The sequence below is a fragment of the Micropterus dolomieu genome, linkage group LG08, assembly GCF_021292245.1.
Source record: "Micropterus dolomieu isolate WLL.071019.BEF.003 ecotype Adirondacks linkage group LG08, ASM2129224v1, whole genome shotgun sequence".
Taxonomy (NCBI): Eukaryota; Metazoa; Chordata; class Actinopteri; order Centrarchiformes; family Centrarchidae; genus Micropterus; species Micropterus dolomieu.
This window is the reverse complement of record NC_060157.1, coordinates 19,728,687-19,750,012: the sequence shown is the minus strand read 5'-3', so window position 1 is coordinate 19,750,012 and position 21,326 is coordinate 19,728,687. Positions and strand designations below refer to the sequence as shown.

Below are 21,326 nucleotides of genomic sequence, written 5' to 3'. Positions count from 1 at the left end.
CTGCATAAAGAGCACACAGCAAATTTCACATTTTTTTAGGCAGCACTGAATTGCCATATCTTTACAATCTTTATTTTTACAATAGTAGCCACAAACAAACTATACAAAGAGACACTGTGAACATGATTCCTTGGAAAATATAAAATAGAGGCTAAATTAAAACATTTCCAGTCCATTACAATACCCCCCAGAGCAAAGACTTCCTCTCCTCTGAATGCTGAATGCTCTCATTTGTCTTTAGAAGGCCGTGACCCTCACCGCATCCTCCAAGCTTTCTTTGCTCTCTTTCAGTGGTGCATCCCCATCACCCACTTTGATCTCCACTTTGTTCCTCTTGGCAAACATCTGGCAGATCTCCAGGAAGGTCTTGTTCTTGGTCTCTGGAACCACCAGCCAGATGTAGACTAGCGTGACCAGACAGATGAAGGAAAAAATGATAAAGCTGTAGGAGCCCAGACCTTTCTGGAGGGAGAAGAGGGAAAGGAAATGTGATCAGTGTGTCTACAAGAAGGCATTTTGTAAATGTTAGCCACAAACCCTTGGTTGGAGATAAACAACAACCAAGGTGAGGTTGGTTACTCAAACATATTCCTCCCTTGTTTTGCTTTTTGGTTTGAAGATGAAGACTTGGAAGGAAGTAAACACGAGACAAGCCTAGTGTTTATGTTTATCTCTAAGATTACGCCACTCAGTTTATTAGAAAAGATGCACTGACAAAAATGCTCCTGATAAACAGGGACTAATGTTGCCCCTGCAAGGAAAAAAGAGGATTTGAGAATAGAAGATTCTTAAAGATTCCCTCAAGAGATGTTTGAATACATATGAAAAAAACAATGCTTGGAATGAGAATAGTGCACTTATTAAAATTACTAATAAATAAATAAATTCTCTCCATCATAAAAAAATCAACAATATATGAAAATGAAAATGTTGTTGATTGGTCTCGAACTTTACTGTAAAGGGTACCAGGCCTTGAATCAGACTTATTATTATTTCTGTTTGATAGGTATATTTGGTCATATTTTAATACCAAGCCTCCTTGCTTTCTGATTTGCGCCCATTGGGCTTGTTAAATATTTGTTACTGCATTATGGTGCTAATGCAAAGTCCACGCTTAACACTAGCGTTTCAGTGGACAGAATCCCTTCATTTCTTACCAAGGCTTTTATTGCGACTTGGTTCCCATTAAGGTACTTCAAATGTAGCTATTGTATTGCCATCTTGTGGCACATGTACATTACTACAAAATACAGTTAGGCTGAGACATCAGCATACAAACAGTATACCCACAATGACTGAAATAGGAAAATAATGCTTTAGATTAGTAATCCAGAACAACAAACTGAAAATAGCATGATTATATAGTTAAAGTTGTATATAGTAAAAATGTGCATTATGCTTGGTTGGCATGCACATTATAAGACAATAAGAACTCCACAATAGCCTTGTTATTTGGGACCGGCCTTTATTTGACCACAGCCCTTACCATTAGGCCTACATATTGAAGTAATTCAAAAGTAAGTATACATTGATCAAGGCCTCGATGTAACTTGAATTGCCATGCTGTTTAGACAAAACATCTGCAACTAATTACATTTCAAAATAATAAACCTTCATTCCCCAAATGTAAGAGATTTGTGAAATTGTGTAACTGACCTCTAGGAAGGGGAAGACCAGGCCAACAGTGAAATTAGAGAGCCAGTGGACGGAGCCTCCGACCATGAAGGCAGCGGGCCTGGCCGACTGCCTGAACATCTCAGTGGTCACCACACAAGCAATGGCACCTGGAGAGCATAGATGTTGTCAACAACGACCAAAACACTTGAAACACATCATTACTCTTCGGAGTGAGGATGCTCATGTCTCAAACAACGGGGGCAGATTTACAACATATATCATTACATGTCTGGTCACATCCAAACAACACCTCAGCTAATGGAGCACACTGTTGTAATTGCGTGTGTGTAAATAACCACCAACTGGGTCATACTCACTGGGTCCTATGGCATGTCCTGTGACGTAGATGATGACACATGCGATGCTGACGTAGGGCATCCAAGTCACGGTCGCCTGCGAACACAAACCAGCTGTTGCTGTTATCATTAACTGCTCATAATGATGCTGCCAAACAGGAACAAATACGTAACAAAATCTCTTTAATGACTGCACTGTGTGGGAGTCCATGTTAAAGGATTTACTGAGTCAATAATTAATGTGCCCGTTCTCTACTCTTTTCTTTAAATTGTGCCTTTGCTCCTAAAGTTGCAAAGATTTAAAATGACCGTGCTGTTGTAAGTGATGCCTGTCTGAGGGTTTTGGATCCAGGTGAGATTACAGGGTTGGATGTTGGGGTGGGGGAAGCAGCGGGCAGCACTGGTTTTGTGGTTCTGTCTACTGGCCAGTGTTTCTCATACTTTAGTTGTGGGTGACTGTTTTTATGTCTCAAAGTCGTCATTTTATTTTCCCGACCAAGATCTAAATATATAATATATGGTAGCAAAGTGACGCATTTTCTTTTGTTTTTACAATTAACTCTCATGAAATGAAAACACACTGTGAAAGCAGACAGCATATTGTGAAAACAAGGTAGCCACACCCTAAGCATACCCTGCTTTATCATCTATTTTCCTTTAAATGGCACCATCATTTACAAAATGAACATCATGCTGTACTGAAGAAGAACTGAAACTAAGGATTGAGACTATAAACTCGTTAGGAAAGTGTTAACTGAGGTCATAAATCAAATGAGAAGTAGGGTAATTTTGTCATTAAGTCCAATTCAATCAGACTTCTTTTTGCAACCACCCTCTGCTGGCCATTAGAAAGACTGCAGGCTTAAGGAACTTCCTCATTGGCTTTCCCATGGCTGCTTCACAGTAAGAGCCAACCAGAGTTTTGTCAAAGAAATGCTTTTAATGTGAAGGAGCAGCAGTTTGCTTTAGCAGTTTGTGTTCCAACATTAACAACTCAAATATGTTTGTAGAACCTTGACCACTGTATAAAGTCAGACCCATGGTTAAACAAAAGTAACAGGACTTTTAACTACAGGCTATATGCTTTCCAGTGCACCAGTACAAGTCTCACAAACCTACTGTAACTGGAAAAGCAGTGTGTTTGTGCCCTCTAGTGAGTAGCCATTGTCACAGCTGAATTGGATCATTGTTTCTCTGTGACCAGCAGGATGTCAAACTGTACTGGAGCTCAATGCACACCAACTTAATGCATTGAGTTTTAAAACTTGACACTCAAACACAGTGCTAGTTTTCAAGTTGGGACATATGAGGAAAGAGTCTGAGAACCAGGACAATGAAATGCCTGTCAGCCTAAATGATTAGCCTTGGATTTGAATAATGTGGATGTTTTTACAAAGCGAACGGGGAGTACAAATCACCTGGTTTAAGGTAAGACAGCTCAGTCTGACTGCGTGTTTATGTTTATGGCTGCAGGTTTGTTGTTGCATGATGTATGGCAGACTGTAGCCTATGATCAATACATGATAAGTTTCAGGTCCTGTATAACACAATGATAATCTCAGTCTGGTGCTGTCAATCATAATTAAGTTTGATACATAGCACCAAAGGCCTCCTATTAATTTCCTCTAGATGGGTCTTAAAACAGTGAAGAACAGGAACAGAAGAACTGGCACTGTTTCTCTCTAAACTCTGTGCAGTAACATATGGGCAGAAAGATTGTACGACAATTTTAATACTGACCTCAGTCTGGCCACACCTACAAAAACTGTCTGGCCCTGCCACTGAATGTCGGTCCTTTAATCTCAGAGTCATTGTTTCATTTCAAATACAATGCACTGGAGTACACAGCAACAGAAAATGTGTCACTGTCCCTGCCTCATCTTATTGTCTACACTCTATTCTGTTATGGAAAACAAACAAACAGATAATACATCTGTCTTAAACAACTCCCATGACTGAGTCACCATAAAATACTCTTGACCTCAAGAAACAGATTTGTTTTTGGCACGCTGAACCACTAGAGGGTAGCAGAGTAACATGTTGTGGGTGTGAGAAGCTTTCACATGGTACCTGGAGGACAAGAGCGACAGAGAGCAGCACACAGGCCCCACAGCAGATCCCAAAACCACAGAGGAGGAGTGGCCGTCGTCCCGTGGCCTCCACGATGAAAACCTGGTATAACAAATTCCCTGTTCAGAAACAATTGTCTCCTGCTTATGTGATCAAACAACAGACTGTAGATTTCACCTCCTCCCCTCAAAGGTTTAATTGTTACATCTTATCAAACTTTAAGTGAACAGGGCACCTACAGCAGCTATGGTCATGAAGACATTGGCTGCACCTGTTCCCACTGTGACGTACTGGATTTCATTCTGCTTGACTCCTGCAGTGCCATATATGCTATCTGCATAGTAGTAGATCTGAGTAGAAAGAGATGAATGCGTTACAGAATGAGCCAAGAGTTAGAGAACAGAATTAAACATAAAAAGGAGGATGCAACAGTTGAAAATGACTGAATGAAGCCAAAGTGAAAATAGACTCTGTTTTATGCCTTAATGCTTTATCCAAATGATTCAAAGAACATTAGATCTACTGCAAGAACAGAAGAAGTGGTTGTTTAAACAATGAACTCTAATCTGGCATCATCTGAGTCAGTGTGGGCATCAGTGGGTCAGGGACAAGGATAACTGGCGTGACTCACTGCGTTGATCCCCGACAACTGCTGGCCCATGTTCATGATGATGATGGAGACCAGCTGCCAGCGAAGGGAGCGCTGGGACAGCAGGGTTAGCACAGACATGCGGCCCTCGGCCCTCTCCGACTGCTCCTCCAGACGCATCTCTGACAGCTCTGCATCCACGTTGTCCCAGCCACGCAGACGCATTAGTGCTAAGGCACAACATACAGAATACCATAATATACCATTTCTATTGCTACTTTTTATTCCCCAGGGTCTCCCTCGGTCTCCACAGAAGGTATTTTCTTACCTTTCTTTGCTGCCTTCTCATCTCCTCTCTGGATTAGCATGTACCTGGGGCTTTCTGGGAAGAAGGGCAGCAGCAAGAGTTCTATCAGGGCAGGAATACCGGTCAAACCCAGCATGAGGGTCCAACCTGGATACAGAGGGAACAGGGAGACACATCTTTTACCAGTGGACTCTCTCTCCCGAGTCTCCCAAAATCAGCTGTCAAGGATGTACATAAACATCTAACCAGTGCAGGATGTGTAACATTTACCTGTGCTGTTGCCCAGTATGTTTCTGATGCCCAGTACCTGTGCACTGAGGATGCCAATGGTGATGAAGAGCTGTGGTATGATGCCAAGGGCTCCCCTCAGGTTTTTGGGAGAGAGTTCACCCAGATACATGGGCACCACGTTGGATGAGAGACCTTCAGACAGGGAAAGACAATTTAAGACACATAAAGATTACTCTTATCAATAATTACTTGAACAATTGAACATGCAGACCTGCACAGATGCCCACTATAAACCGAGCCACAATGACAATCTCATAGGACTTGGCAATCTCACTGACTCCCATCATCACAGCAGGGACGATAGAGAAGATGTTGTTGAAGAGGAGGGTGCCTTTCCTGTCACAGGATTGATGCATTTAAAGTCATGTCAGACAAACCGGTATACAGTTTTTTCTTGTGCACGATAAATGGGACATAGCCACTCTTAGATGGGGCGTAACATTTAGCATCACCTCCCAAGTTTGTTGACCAGAGGAGCCACCATGAGAGAGCCGAAGAAGCCTCCTAGTGGGTACATGGACACAGAGAGAGACCACAGCAGAGTAAGGAAGTTCTCCTCCATTGGCCTGCCGTAACGCTCCAGGTAGGTGGTATTATAGAACTGCTGCATGAACTAAAGAGAGCAGGACAATGTTGATAGAAAACACATCTTCATATATGAGCCACACTGGCCTTTATATCAGCGTGTGTTACAGTCAAGCTTTTGGTTCTTGGGTTACCGGTGATGGAGAGTTGATCACAGCCACGTTATAACCATACTGGAATGATGAACCAAATGCAGATATGAGTGTTGCCAATGCCAGGACCACGGTTAATCTCTGTTTACAACACAAACATCATCCATCATTATTACACTATTTACACACTGTCACAGAACAGACAACAGAAACATCCACGTGATAATCACACCTGACATGGAACTCACCCCTCTCCTCTCCACAGGCTTTCCCCGTTCCTCGTTCTCCACCATGGCTAAGGTATGGACTTGTTGTCTCTTTCAGCAATAATAACTGCACACTTTGTTTGTACTGCAACGCTGGATTCCACCTGCCCTTTGGACACAAGATCAGAGAGTGTAGCAGTGGTTTACAGCTTGGCTACGGTTATTCGTTTTCATGTTGCTGACTGTGCTCTCTGTGTTCAGGAGGTTTTGTATGCAATACACTCAAGATATTAGATGTTTCCCTGGGCTGAATGTTGACATCGGATACTTTTATTGCACTGCACCTTCCTATAAATTGGTGCAATTGTTGATATCTACAGCTGTCATTAAAGGCTGGAGTTATGTTATCATCAAAATGATAAAGCTCCATGAGCATCTTTATTGCTCACCCACCTGCAGGCTGGATTACAGAAGGGGTGTCATTACAAAATGACAACACACTGCTGAAATCACTAACAGTTGGCCCAGACTTCAGTGTTGATCTTTGCACAGTTTGAAGATCTGTTCTCATGCTGAACACAGTTAATCTCACACTGATTACTGAAAAGACAACTTTTCTGCAGAAACAAACTAGCTGCGTATGTCTTTTTGTGTTTGCTTTATGCTCAATATGTCATGTGCTGCATTGCCCCCTTATCTCTAAAGCCTAGAGTCTGTCAACGCGACTGCCCCGAATCTGTTTGCTCTTAAAAAAGGATGTTTACAAACAGTCAGTAAAATACCACAAAAGAGTAAGTAAGTAAAGCAGGACGAGCTGTAGAAATTTAACTAATACAAAAGTCAAATGTTTTTTGGAAGGCCACTTATATATATTCATAAATTTTTTTAAGGAATGATGAGACCCAACAGATGTTCTGCATTTAAATTGTTCTAACATAGCTTGTTACAACAGCTTGTTAACAGAGAAATCAAAAGCTTAGTATTAGATTTAAAAAGATGGGGGGGAAAAGTGTCTTTAATCCAGTTGAATACAGAGCGGGATGACTCATAGCTGGCAGTGTTTCACTGGATTTCTGGCACTGCTTGTTTTTACTAGATTTGGCGAACAGGTGCAATTAAACTAAACTCAGATATTCAGAGGAGTGAAACCTTGTAACATCAAGTTTGGTCCAAATAATGGAGCCAGTTTGCAGCATCCCTCACTAGGAGAATGTACTGTAAGGTTGACAGGGAATTTAGAAACTGAGTTGACTGTGAATTTTAGAATGAATGTATCTAGTGTTTCTGATGTTTTCTGTTACATGTGTAAAGATTGTTCTGTTACTTTTAATTAAAATGTCCTCTCGCAGCTCTGACCTATTGCCTAATACCTTTGGTGGACAGTTTGAGAATTGGCTCGAAAATCCACAGCCACAGCCAAATGTACCGCCTGTGTTGTAACAATAAAAAGACTTCCATTAACTTGACTGGTGAATGGTCACCCCAAGCGGTGTAGTATGGCCCTCTGGTACTCTTTAACTTAATGAATTAAGCAGGCGGAGAGCCAGCAGAGGAGAGAGCAGAAACCTCTTCCTTAAGTGTTTCCACAGGCTCCAGTTACTTCAATGTCAGCCAAATCTCAAAACAGACACACTGGATTAATTCCTGCAGGAAATACAGTAAGTGTGGGCCCCCTGTGTGGCCTCTGCCATCCTCAAGGACAAAAAGACACTGGCCGTTTTGGCTGTCATCAGCATAAACAGCGCTCACTTCCTCCGTTTTCCCAGACATGGTGTCCAGTGCTCACTGTTAGTGATTGTCCTGAGAGAATGAACGGTGCACGGTGTCGCATTACTTTAGACCGCAGATAAAATTAGACTGAAGGAAAACTCGAACTCATAAATAAAAACTGCTTATTTATGTTTTTAATATTTTCAGTGTAAACAGTATAATGTCTCCGTGTTCTGGAAATAAAGTATGAGAACTAACCGCCCTCGTAAGAGCAGTGTTGTTGCAGGGTAATGGGAAGTCTGTCTGACCTGATATAAAGGTTTATTACAACAATAACGTCCACTTCTGCATTGCCTAATTCATCAAACGGCCCAAGAGACCATATAAGATCCATAAATTTACTTACCATGATGACAGCTACGTAAGCCCTCCCACATAAGCGCTTGCCCTCTATGAGAGTCAAACAATAACCACTTGAGGATAAGAGAAAATTGGCTGTCAACATGGTGGAATTTCTCCGTCCTCACCTTTCCCAATAATCACCACATTAATGAATCTTATTTGAACGTAGCTCGTCATCTCTGAGTTAGAATCATTAAGATTCAATGGATCTCAGACTATAATTTAAAGAGCTGAGGGAACTATAGGAAGTGTCATTGCGGTTGTAAGCCAGGTCAGCCCCTCATGAGCCCCATCGGGTTCAGTGGGTTCATACTCCTTGTTGGTATGCGTGGGGCCTGTGCTCAGTCGGGCAAACTGGAGCCAACAACAGCAGGGGTCAAAGGAGAAGTAAGGCTCACAGGAAAGGCTCGGGTTTCAAGGAGGAAGGATAGCATGTGATGATAGGTCATACATCCTTACCACAATGACAGTAACGGTATCAAGTTAATTTTGGTGACACGTCAAGTACTGATGGGCTTTTTGCAACAACTGTCTTAAAAGTGTTGCAACTTTGAAGTTAGGCAATTATTAATAGGCTTTAAAAACTCAAAGACAAAGATATCAAGGGAATCAATACCTGATATAAGCATCACTGGAGAATGTGACTCTGGTGTACATGTGTACAAGTGAATTGAAGACATATTGTAATTTTGTTTATTTGAAAGTGACAGTCAGATGTAATCAGGTTTCTTGCACACAAGCTTTATCAAAACATTTTAAACACGCTCAAAGACATATTGGATATACATTTGGAAATCATTTTATTTACCCACTACTTCGTATGTTAAAAAGACTCATTGTTTCACCAAAATATGACTGAGCTGCATCCATGTTCAACAAAGTCCTGTAACAGGCAGGGTATTTAGCCATATTTGAGCATAACAATGACTGAGCATACAGACTGACTGCAGAGGAGTACAGTACTCAAGAATATGGTGCAAGACTGGAATGACAAGTTTTTACAGATGTTTTGATAAAGCTTTTTTCTGCTATGAATCCACTCTGACAAGCCGACCACATTTTCTCTTTTCTGTGAAGAAAACTAACTTCTCAAAGCCATCTCACCTCTCAAGAGACAACATATTACTTACCATAACTCAATCAGCAGTTAAAAGGTGGGTAATCTCTTCCCCCATAAATACAATCCTTGAATACTCAGTGGAAAAAGCAGAAACCTCAATATTCATTTCACAGTGACAACCTCAGAAGGTAAGTGAACCCACACAGTAAAAAAAGTAATAAAAGTAATAACTTAAAAGTGACAAACACTTTCAGGTTTGATAGACGGCACATATATAAAACTACAATATGTATGTCCAGTGTGTCAGTATGCAACACTTAAAATGCTTCACCAAATGTTGGGGTGCAGCCAGTCAAAGTGCACCGCACTTGCTGTAATGAGGCTCAATGTGAAGCAGAGGAGACCTCCACCGCTCCCCTTCATCAACCTTTGTCTAGGTTCACATCCACAGACTCAAGTATCATCTGTCGGTCTGGACTCGTCTGGTGCCATCTTCTTCTCCCTGTGTGGGGGTGTCCTGTCCCGGCAGCAATCTGTGAGCGGCGCCATGCGAGTGCTGCACCTCTGTTCGACACCTGGAGCAGCAGCAGAGTGCCGTGCAGAGGCGTGCACGGAGAGGCTGAGTAAACAGTACAAACATGATGCAGTTGGCTGCTCCCTGTGAGGTGTTGCCAATTCCCTGTTGGGTAAAAATAAAATCCTTTAAGGAGAGTGTAACAGCGATAGATTATGACATTAATTAATGGTAAAAATGGTTACAGTAAACCAGTTAATATGCTACAATTCAAATGTTCAAAAGTATCAGTTGACACAGGAACATTTTGCGATTTTCAGGCTTCATGCACACCATCACCAAGTTTAACAGCACAGTAACAGCGCAAACATAAACCCACACATCTTCTTGTGCTGTCATACACGCAAAACAACTCACACACAAAATCTAAAAAGGACAAAGCAATATTAGCAGGAGAAGTAAACTGTAGATTTAAAATTGTGATTAGTAGACAGCCTCTACATGGGACATCATTGCAAAAGAAACATTAAACTCACATGTAGAGTGACCAGCACAGGGTTCTGTCTGGCTGAAGAGCCGGCTAGCAGCAGTATGAAGCGTACTGTGCTCCAAATGCGCAGGAAGATGAAGATAACGGGAATGAGTGTTAGCTTCATATCAGCCATGGAGGAGAAGGAGTGGGATGAAGGCCTGTTGGCCAAGATGGGACGGTACTCGGACAGGGCAGCATGCTGCGACAGGCAGAGTTTTATTTAAACATGAAAACATGAAGCAGAAAAACAACATTAGGAATTAAAAAAAAAAAGATAATGAATGGGTCATCAGGGGTATCTTCAATGAAGATGGTCCTGGAAGTGATGGTGTGATCTCAACATCATCGAGTCTATCAGGGATCAAATGAAGATAGAAGCAACTGAGGCTGCCTAAATCCACAGAAGAACTGTGGTTAGTTCTCCAAGATGTTTGGGCCAACCTACCTGCTGAGTTCCTTCAAAAACTATGTGAAAGTGTACCCAGCAGAATTGATGCTATTTTGAAGGCAAAGGGTTGTCACGCTAAATATTGATATGATTTTCTTCTGTTCACTCACTTTGCATTTTGTTAATTTATAGATATAATCTATTAACATGTCTATTTTTGAAAGCATTGTTACTTTTTAGCATTTTCCCACACTTAAAACCTTTGCACGCTGCTGTATATGTATTTCACAACATGGCAGCCATGAGAGGCAGACATGTAGCTGTAGGATAGAAAAATGAAATTAAAAACCTTTGTAGGTTTAGTTTTTGATCCAAACATTTTCTATTTGTGTCTTAAAACAACAGATTTTTGTTCGGGCCTCTAAGGTATTTGTTCTCTGAATGCTTTCTACTTTGAACTGTGTTTAATATATTCTTGTGTTATATGTATAAAATACACAATTCCACTGCTGCTACCTTTGCTATTTTTGTCAAAAGTGCTAGCAAGTAGCTGGTAAAAACCTGGTTTGGTCCTCACCGCTATGTGGATATGCCTCTTGATCAGGATGTAGAGGATGGGGAGGGTGAGGTAAGCCAAGAACTCCCAGATCTTTCCAGTCAGCAGCATCCACAGCACATGGTCGGGGGCGTGGATCCTGACCCAGCACCAGCCCACCGAGACCTCTGACGCATCATAGCCAATCTTGTTCAGGGACACGGCTGCAACAGTGATGGCCAGAGGAACACCCCAGCTAGACCACAAAACAGAGAGATTAGAGGATTAAACTTCCTCAAAGGTCAACTTCCACTTCTTTAAAACACCTCCACAAATGTTGAATATAAATGTTAGGTGGGTTAAGACATGTGACGCTGCATGATAGATTATCTTTTGCTTAAGGCGTGTGTGTGTTACACAGTGTACACTGCAGAGTCATACCAGTTGCATGGCTTTAGCTGTGTTCATGCAAAAACAGATACATAAGCATAAAATGATTTCAGCACCTTAAGAAGCGATGTCCCCCTGAAGCATTACATCCTCTCTATAAACATCAATTTAAAAGAATACTATATTATCATGGTAATACATGGCAGATCACCATGAATACACCAGTGCTTACGACTGTGTTGTGTGTGGGTATTACATAAACAAACCCTCGATGAATGGTTCTGTTGTGTGATCTTCAATTCAATGGGGTATTTGAGAACTCACAGAGGCAAACTTAGAATGACCACACACAACACAGACACTGCGCTGCTGCGTACCCCAAGGGTGAAAATGTTCTTGCGTCCAAAAATAGATGCAGCACAGTAAATCAACTCCCTCCTTACATTTTCACAATCAACATGGACAGGTCAATAATGTGCAGAAGGGAAAGCTGACACAAAGGACAGAGCATACGTGCCTTTCAGAGCATTTGATTCTAGCTTGGAATAAAAGCAAGTGGCTTGCTAGCGAATGACCTTTAAACAGATCCATTTGAAGAAACCTTGTTTGATGAGGTTGTGAGCCTGAGAAACCCCAAGCTAATGAGTTGTGTAGCTGTTATTTCTAACAGTTTTTGTGGCTAATAACCCAAACCTAAAACACAGGAATGATATAATAGGTCATCCCATCAGTATTGGGGGATGAATTAAAATAATGAAAGATGTCTGCATTTTGGAAACACTAAAATTCTGCCTTTTTTGTGTGGTACATCAGGTATAATTTCAATGATCAAATCTAATAATTTTGACAATCTAATCTGTTTAAATGCAACATATTCCAACTAAATTATATGATGATTATTAGATGATTATAGAGGCCTATTGTTAATGTCTACATTTCCATGACTTTTAAAACCCTTTGTGATGATTTAAGGGAATTGATTTTTCACCATTTTGTTTAATAACGTGTTTTCCCTTAAGGCAATGCTGTAGCTGCATTATAAAGAGATGCTCTCAATAATCCACCTGCTGTGGAACAAATACACAAGCAAACATGAAGAAAATGCAATGTCAAAATAAATGTTACACATGCCTTTTGAGTTAGGCCCATGTCATTTGTGCACATCTCCTGTAGGACTAGGCTACTCGAGACACACACATGAGTACAGTGTAGCCTTTTTTCTTTGAGCAAGCTTTACGTTAGACCAGTGCTTACAAACTAACCTGAAACCAGTTTCTATACTCGGGTCATGCTTAAGGAAGCGGGTGGCAAACTTTTTTAGTTTCAAGTAAATTCCGTTTAGCAGGGCGTGCAGTCATAACCCGGTAAATGTCCCAAGATGCTTCAGGGTACAAGTTCGACGGCATTCCATGAAACATAGCATAAACATCATAGCTAGCAAATAAATAACCAATAGTTGGCATAAAAGTAAAAAAGAAAACTTCAGCCAACCCAGGTAAGTTACCTGACAAGGTGGAAAAACAGCACCAGGCTTTCGGCGGCTCGCTGGCTGGACCTCACGATGAGCACGTACAGGTAAACGGCAACGGACACGGTCCAAAAGAAAGAGCTCGTGTTGGCGAAAGTGGAGATCGCTCCTTGCACGACGCAGTCCAGCGAGTCGGTGTGAAAAACTCTCCAGACCCCGTAGGCGTAGGAGACGGCGGACAGCCAGTCGGACACCGAGAGGCAGACCAGGAGCTTCCTCGGAGTTGTCCTCAAATCTGGCCAGATGAAGAAGGTGAGGATGATCAGCGACGAGCCCAGAAACGAAAGGGCGCACGAAAACAAAACTACCACCTGCTCGGACAACAACACAACTGTCTGATTTCCGTTTGCCATCGTTCAGTGTGATTTAAATACGAGTTGCAGTCACCTCATGGATACGAGTGTCACTGTCAAGACAAAATGCGCAAACACTCCTCCGACAAGCAGACTAGTCTGTGATGTTGTACATTTAGGATGTTTGCCGTTGTCTCCGCGTTATTTTCCCTTAAACGGGCGGCATTTAAAAGACAGAGTCGAGCCATATGATTTAACAAACTTCATCCATTGCTTACATGGGAGCTAAATAAACTTTTCTTCAGTGTTTAACCCATAGATAAGGTTTAACCCCTCCCCCTGCCACCAGAGCTCTACCGGAACCCAAAGCAGAAGTCAGTCAGCTGGTAATGAGCAGACTCTTCTTTGCTGTATTTTTGGCTCTGATGGTCTTCACTACTAAACAAATGGCAAGTTTGCCACGTAAGAACAGACACCCTGTCAATTGTCCCCTATTCCAGGCATGGTTTATCTAAAAACGATTCTGTTTTGTTGCTTGTGATTTCAAGCAGTCCAGTAAAGTATCTTTCATCTTCTTTCATTTTTAGAAATTTGCTTTAACATGTAAAATTGATGATGGTGTCCATAAGCCTTAATAACTAGAAGCTTTCCAATACAGTAAACTCGCTTTACAAAACACAAGGTGAAACTTCCCAGCACAAAGGGTACATAAAAACTTCATTAGGTAAAGTAAGATAAACTAAGACGGTAAAATGATAATGCTTCAAAGGACATTTGCGCAAGGTTTGAATTTATACAATAAACTGAAAAATAATTTCTAAAGGCATTTGGAAGCCAGTGGAGGGACGCAGATGTCAGTAAAATCCTAGAAGCAGAAGCCAGCTGTGGATTCCATAAACAGTGCATTGCTGTAGTCTGTTCTTTTATGAAAATATCTTCTGAAAGCACATGTAGTAGTCATCCCCAAAATTGTATTTGGACTGCAACTAATGATTATTTCCATTATCGATAAATCTTTCAGTTCTTTTTTGGGTAAACAGGATTAATTGTATGCTCAAATGTCTTAAAAATATAAAAAATACCCATATATATAAAACACACACACACACACACACACACACACATATATGTGAATAAAAAACAAAAAAACAGCAATTGTGATTGTCATTTGTGCTTAGTAAATGATTGGGGTGATTAATCCAGTATTAAAAGTGTTAGCAATTAACTTTCTGTCAATTCAATAATTAATTAGTTGCCTGATCATTTCAGCACTAATAACTGTATTATGGATATTAAAGTATAACCAGAACATATTTGCATTTCTCAATATTCCCAAAGCCCTGTGCTGTATTGCTAACTGAACTGACTGATCCTAACTGAAACATCAGATTTTCACAGTTGGAAAACTGGGAAGCACACATTTCCTTTTGTGAGAGGCAGTTCACAGTAACGCATTGCATTATCCATCCAACATGTAAGCTTTCCATTGTTGGAAACCCTGAGACTGTCACCATCAGTGAACGGGGACTGTCTTGGGCAATAAAATCATTTAAAAATTATAATACAAATGAATTAAAATGCAGATAACTCTTTGGTGACCAAAGAGTTGAAGTGTAGGAAGATTTAAAGCCATAAAGCGGGGACCTCGTGGGAAATGCTTCTGCATTGCTGCAGCCCAGAAAAACTGCAACCCCTTTTTGTGTTTGCATCAGAATCACACATGACAACAATCAGTTTTACAATACACACAAAAAAAATCCATCAAGTGTTAGTCTATCAGTCAATCGACTTCAGTAATTCTGGAGACAGGAGCCGTTCTTTTGGATGTTAAATCAGGAGCACACTGTACAGTCAGCTGCGTCTGCACGTGTGTGTGTGTGTGTGTGTGTGTGTGAAAACCTAAATTAGTGTGCACCTGGCATCCAAGCAGTTCTGCCTCATCGGCACTCATTAGTTCTAATGCGTTCATATGGCAACGTCATTTTTTTCAAGGGTCTCAAAGTGCTTTTACACACTGCAAAGTGGTTTATACAACACAAGTTTTCCATAATTATGAAATGCATGTGTACTGTGAAAACAAACAAGGCGAATGAATATATTAGTCTTGATGTAACTTTTATTTGCACCTTTTCATAATTTATGACATAAAGAAATGATAAGGCTGCATCTCATATCTACTATTGATGTGTTCGCATCCAGAAAAAGTACTTGTTACTAGAGGTATTACTGTTAAGCAAAATTAAATTTGATGACAAAAACAACATGCATTTGCAACTGAAAGATAAGGAATCTCAAGTCACGGTAAGCTGAGCCATATTTTCTGAATGAAAGGTATTTTAGACTCAATAAAAAAAAAATACTATGTAGGTTTTACAAATTGCTGCGGTGTTTAATGAACAAAAGCATGCTGGGAGGTTGTTTCCAATCACAAGATGGCAGCAGAGGATCATAACAGTACAACACCAATTGTAAATATTATAGAGGCTGTTCACAAAAAGGCCATGCTCTCGGTCGATATATGTGCAATTAATTCTGTACCAGGTCCAAATTTTTAGTTAATTGCAATATCGGCACACATGTAAAAACTCACAGTAGCAGCTGCAGGATCCATGTTTGCTACAATACTGATACGCGTTTTGCCTCCCTTTCTCTTTTCTCCCTGTGACGGCTGTGGGATCCCGGGGCTTCTTATTGCGAAGAATTTCTGCGGCAGTATACTTGCTGATTGCTTCGTTCTCACTCCTCACAACAACCAGCTAAGACACTGCCAGAGAAACACCCACAGGAGCCGTGTCCAACCGCCCGTCCCTCTGCCCGCCTCTCTCCGGCAGGATGTTGACTGGTCTTTGCAGTGCACCTCCACCTGTGAGTCTGGCAGTACGGACACTCACACTTTCATGCCCATCTTCTTCCTGGTGGTGGTTGTTGGACAGCAACGGCCTCACACTAAAGGCCCTCGGGGGTGCAGTGCTTCTGTGCCAACAGCCAGAAGCTCTGTAAGAAAAGTAGCGGAAAAAATTAGTTCATGGAATAAACCTAATTTGGTCGTATATGGATGTAAAATTAAAACAAATATCTGGTTAGATTCATTTTCTTTTTAGAAATCTTAAACAGATTTAAAGAGGCACTCTCCCCTGCCCAACTCAGTTTTATATAACTGCGATGCATTGATAAGTCTGCGCTCCGCTGCCCAAAGTGACCCACAGCTTCTTCCCAGTCAGATTCCTAATACTCTTTTAGCCTTTTGTGCAGCATCACTTTTAGTGCACACAACTTGGGCAAACAAAAACACCCCCGAACTAAGAATAGACTTGCCATGACTCATGATTTTGCAACAAAAAGCCCAGTTTGATATAGCTCTCATCTATTTGTGTGTCTGCGTGTGGCTATCTGTTCATCCAGAGCACCATAATGCATGTGTGTTTATGTACCTAAGGGAGAGCAACTAAAATCCTCTCGCTATCAGTTGCGTTTGCTCGCTGCAGTGCTATTTTTGGGCCCGCTGACCATTCCACAGCGTCCTCTCCCTGTGGACTCTGATTTGCTGACAGGACAACACGGGTACTAGAGAGCGATCTGCAGTCACTAGCAAATGAACAGAGGGAATAATGAAGGAGGTAGAGGTGTCGGGAGGTATGTTTGGAAAGCATAGAGTTGGATGAGCGTCTCTATCTGGCGTATCCTTTTTAGTGTTGAAATCCGTAGCAAAGCTATTTGTAGAACTCCATCTCTGCTTTTGGTGTATTTTATGACGCAGTTTTGGTTGTATAAATTGAAATTCCTCGCTCGATTGGTGGTTGGAACATACTGACCTTATCTAATGTCTAATTTAAAAACTTCCAAGGAAAATCTTTGTGGTGCTCCGGTGCAAGTTTTGACACAACATGGCCCGCTGATATTAACACTACATATTTATTTGTCTGCCTTAAACACACAGACACAAGTGACAGTGCACTAACAAAGAAAGACCCCTTGACCCGCATTTGGTTGCCGGATGGCTGCATCCGTGTCTCTTTGTGGCGAGCCAGACGCTGCCTTCACTGAGCACATGATGACAGGAATTCCTTCCTGCTCAGGGCTTGATGTAATCCCTAATACAGGATTGAGGAATGCCAGTGAAAACAACACCCTGCTTGCTAAATGAATGACTGCACTGACAGCAAACAGCAGCAGCAGCGAGCCCGGACTCACATACCTGTGCCAAAATATGTTCAGCTGTACTGAGACAATTTAGTCTTTCTATTTCTATACTATTGGCCAAACAAAAAACAGTGGTAGGAAATGTGTTTACAAATACTAGTATGAGGTGTGGATGAATATTGCATGATCGGATGTAAGAGAACATTTTTAGAGTGACTAGAAGTGCTTTTCAGGTTTGCCAGGTTAAAAGTGAATTTAACTGTTCTTTATGGATATGACATAGATATAGGCTTAAACTATAGATATTAATATAGAAGTAGCTATGTCCTTATAGGCAATGTTCATATAGTTAAAGGAGCAAGGAGCGGGATACTGGTGCAAATGCGATTGTGAGCTAGAGAGATATCCATTTTCGAATTTCCTCAATCACTTTTCCTTAAATCCAACGTGGCGTCGTCAAATATCTTGTTTTGTGTGGCTAAGACTTCAAAACCCAAAGTTTTTAGTTTACTGTCACATAATGCACAGGAAAACCCTCGCAGTAGAGCAGCTGGAACTAGGAAATGTTTTTTATATTTACTTGAAAATGGCTAAAACGATTATCAAAAGATTAATTTTCTGTCAGATCGACCTGTCGTTTCAGCTCAAAACACGATAAAAGTTATATAAGCTGCATATTAGGAGTTATATTTGACAGATGCTCAATTAAATAATATGAGGTGCTTTTTTTAATCTTTTTTTTTTCAGATACCAAAAGTGGGATGACATATTTTGGTCACATTCTTAAGCTCCTTTACCGAGTTGATCAGATATTTCCTATTTTTCCCAATTTTAATCATACTATTTTTAATTAATAATATTGAAGTCATCTATATATATTAATGTTGTTTTCTAAGGCAGTGTTCTTGCATTAAGATGACCTGAAATAAGATTAAATAAATTTGGCTTACTTTGTTAGATCTGAAATGATTTGTTAGAGAGCAAAATATCAAAAAAGTATAAATAGTACCGATTTTAGGTGTCTTACTGGCACCAGTGTCAAACTTAACCATAAAGGTGCCTCATCACGACCGCTAAACGCTTAAAAAATGTAATACAGATATTTATTTTTCTTAAAGGTTAATGTAAATTAATTGGAGTGATAGAGGTGTCATGTTTACAGTGTCAGGTTTAATAAAATTCACATTTTATCATTTATTGAGGTAACTGTGTGACTTGCTCCTTAATAAGTCTATAGTTCATGACATGTTCATCCTACAGGCAGCAATGTTCCTCAGCAACACAGTAGATTTACCATGACAAACACAAAGACACACATGTACTCATATAGTATACACCCCAACCCCAGACCTACCCACACAATGAATGTGCTGGATTCCTCTGGATGCTAAAAAAACACACACACTCTCCCAGCTACCAAACAACACCAACCCTGTACATTTTACTTCACATCCCTGCCCCTCTTCGCTACTCTCCACTGTGCATTTCTTGGTTGTTCCACTGTTGGCTAACAACGCTCAAACAGTCATGCTTCCCTGCTCCAGTCCCATTCCACAAACCTAATCATCTTATGGACCAACAATGACATTAGTATTTACTGTAGAGCCATTCTGAACAATGCTACACATGACACGCACACTGATGGCATGCCTGATGCTGGAGTTTAGCCTCTCCTGGGGTTTATGTAGCACAAGTATGTACATTGATTTAGCTTTTTAGATGTTTTAATTTAACCACCGTTTTAATACAGTACAAATGACATCACATTTATTTTCTACCTTTTATGTTGTAATTGGTCTCATCAGTATTGTATGTCAAACTGCAGTGTGTGTTAATTCAATTTTGAGTCTTACACACAGTGCACACTACCCCTGGTTACCAGAAAACAGAGTTGCCCCAGTAACTATCTGCAAGCTTGACACAAGGCAAGTAAAATACACAGATCATAGTACATAAGACACTAAATTGTTATTATTCGAGTCACTTGGGTGATTAATGTATTTGAGTTTTGACTGTAGAGCTAATCAGTAACACGTTGCGATCATGTGTGACTACGTGGATAATCGGACGCAGTTAAGATTGTCTCTATCTGCTTCCCTATGTACAGTATATGTAATCTTGCGACGCTACTTGACGCAAACCCTGACGAAAGTGAGGCCTTCTTGAGTCTCCCATTGTTAGTCATGATTGAGTGACAGTTTTGTGAGCAGAAACTCAAATCAGCTCACTCTCCTGCTTGTATTTAACCAGATTTAAATCTGTTGTGAGGGATGAGGAGCTCTTTCTCTCCTTGGTCTCTGCTTTTCCGGAAGGAGAGGCGGCCTGCTGGGTATCCTGATGGAAACCGGCTTCCAATGGGAACAGAGGAGAAAACAATAACAAAAACAGCTGTCCTTCTCAGTGAGGATCAAATGTGGCCAGACAATGATCATCGAGTCCCCGGGGACCTGTGAAAGGGTCACTGGTGGTGCTCTGTCTGTGCGGAGGTTACTGTGCCACTGTGTGATTGGCAACTGGTGTGTTCGGGTGTATCACAGTTCTCTGCATTCAATAGCCTTTTGTATAGATAGTTACCATGGCATCATATTAGCATCACGACTCTGCTTGGACGCTTTCACGGCACTTAGAGATTCAAATGAACGTTGTCCCATTTATACTTAAGTCAACTTACAGGCCTTATTAAGTTGATCTGAAGGCCCCATTTTTAGCACATTTTGATTTCCCCACACTAATTAGTGTTTCTGAAGTTTTGCTCAGAGTAGAGGTGCGCTTTGTCTGCTCCTCTTTGCAATAACAATTAACCTAGACGCTCACAGAAGTGCTCAGTTGTAATATTATATGCCCAAGGCTTTTATTCACACACAGTTTTGACACTCACCAAGCAGCGAGGCAGCAGCGGAGCTCCTCCATCCACACTCTTCTCCGGAGAGTGGAGTCTGGTGTTGACATCAGCAGAAGTCTGTCCACGGGTGCTGCAGGCTTCTTCCTGTTGTGTGGGTCACTTCACACTGGCAAACTGTTGACCACAAGCCTCTTCTCTCTCTCTCCCCTCCCTGTCTGTCTCTGCTTCACTCAGGCAGGACAACAAGTCAAGGCATGTTCCAACACGCCACCAGCAGCCTGCTGGCTGTATGAGCCTGCTCCTAGACCAGAGGGGGAGGAGCAGAGGATCACAGAGAGGGGAAACCCAGAAAAAAAGTCCAGCATGACTCAGCCTGCTTCAATAGGTTAGCATACACAGCTTTCACTTTAACACAGAGGTACATTAAGATTGATTTACTGTGTGACATGAAGAAGATTTCTTTACAAAACCAGAGCTGATGATGAGATGATGTGAGGGATGATGGCAACAGACTGAAAAATGTCAGATCACCTTTGTTATATCATAGATCATAAAGATGTCCAGTTTGCCCGCATGCAGTGACTTCTTTCTCTTTTTCACCCTCTCTGCCCAGCGGTTAGAAGCAGTTCACCATGTTGTCTGTCTTTCCTGGCTGATGCCAAAATCTCAGTCTTTACAGTCTGAATGGAATGAATGGATACAAGAGACTTATTATCTCAAATTCAGCTACAGCACTGCTAGTCATTCATGCTCTTATTAGCAAGTAATCCCGTTATATCTGTAACACAGTGGATGACTAGTTTACAGGAGCTTGAGCCGTGCACCAGCACAGCATACGAATGAAAGCTGCTGATTCATCAAATCATCTTACACAGTAAC

The 21,326-nt window shown here is 41.2% G+C and overlaps 2 protein-coding genes and 1 long non-coding RNA gene across 3 annotated transcripts; all 3 read right to left on the bottom strand.

The window, feature by feature from the left end:
* Nucleotides 1-107: 107 nt before the first annotated feature.
* On the bottom strand, nucleotides 108-6,223 carry LOC123975399 (solute carrier family 2, facilitated glucose transporter member 5-like). Its single transcript, XM_046056867.1, has 12 exons — nucleotides 6,156-6,223; nucleotides 5,950-6,048; nucleotides 5,683-5,843; nucleotides 5,442-5,566; nucleotides 5,210-5,362; nucleotides 4,961-5,086; nucleotides 4,675-4,862; nucleotides 4,283-4,393; nucleotides 4,044-4,145; nucleotides 1,995-2,070; nucleotides 1,657-1,784; nucleotides 108-462 (listed from the first exon to the last, which is right to left on the bottom strand). The coding sequence occupies exons 1-12, from the start codon at nucleotides 6,198-6,200 to the stop codon at nucleotides 238-240; spliced, it is 1,539 nt and encodes a 512-aa protein (XP_045912823.1). The 5' UTR covers nucleotides 6,201-6,223; the 3' UTR covers nucleotides 108-237.
* Nucleotides 6,224-8,895: 2,672 nt separating this feature from the next.
* Nucleotides 8,896-13,789, bottom strand: gpr157 (G protein-coupled receptor 157). Its single transcript, XM_046057643.1, has 4 exons — nucleotides 13,149-13,789; nucleotides 11,297-11,510; nucleotides 10,336-10,530; nucleotides 8,896-9,964 (listed from the first exon to the last, which is right to left on the bottom strand). The coding sequence occupies exons 1-4, from the start codon at nucleotides 13,523-13,525 to the stop codon at nucleotides 9,746-9,748; spliced, it is 1,005 nt and encodes a 334-aa protein (XP_045913599.1). The 5' UTR covers nucleotides 13,526-13,789; the 3' UTR covers nucleotides 8,896-9,745.
* A 1,770-nt stretch (nucleotides 13,790-15,559) lies between these two features.
* LOC123975856 lies at nucleotides 15,560-20,620 on the bottom strand. The gene is made up of 2 exons (XR_006826176.1): nucleotides 20,484-20,620; nucleotides 15,560-16,459 (listed from the first exon to the last, which is right to left on the bottom strand). It is a non-coding gene; the product is annotated as an uncharacterized LOC123975856 (long non-coding RNA).
* Nucleotides 20,621-21,326: the final 706 nt, after the last annotated feature.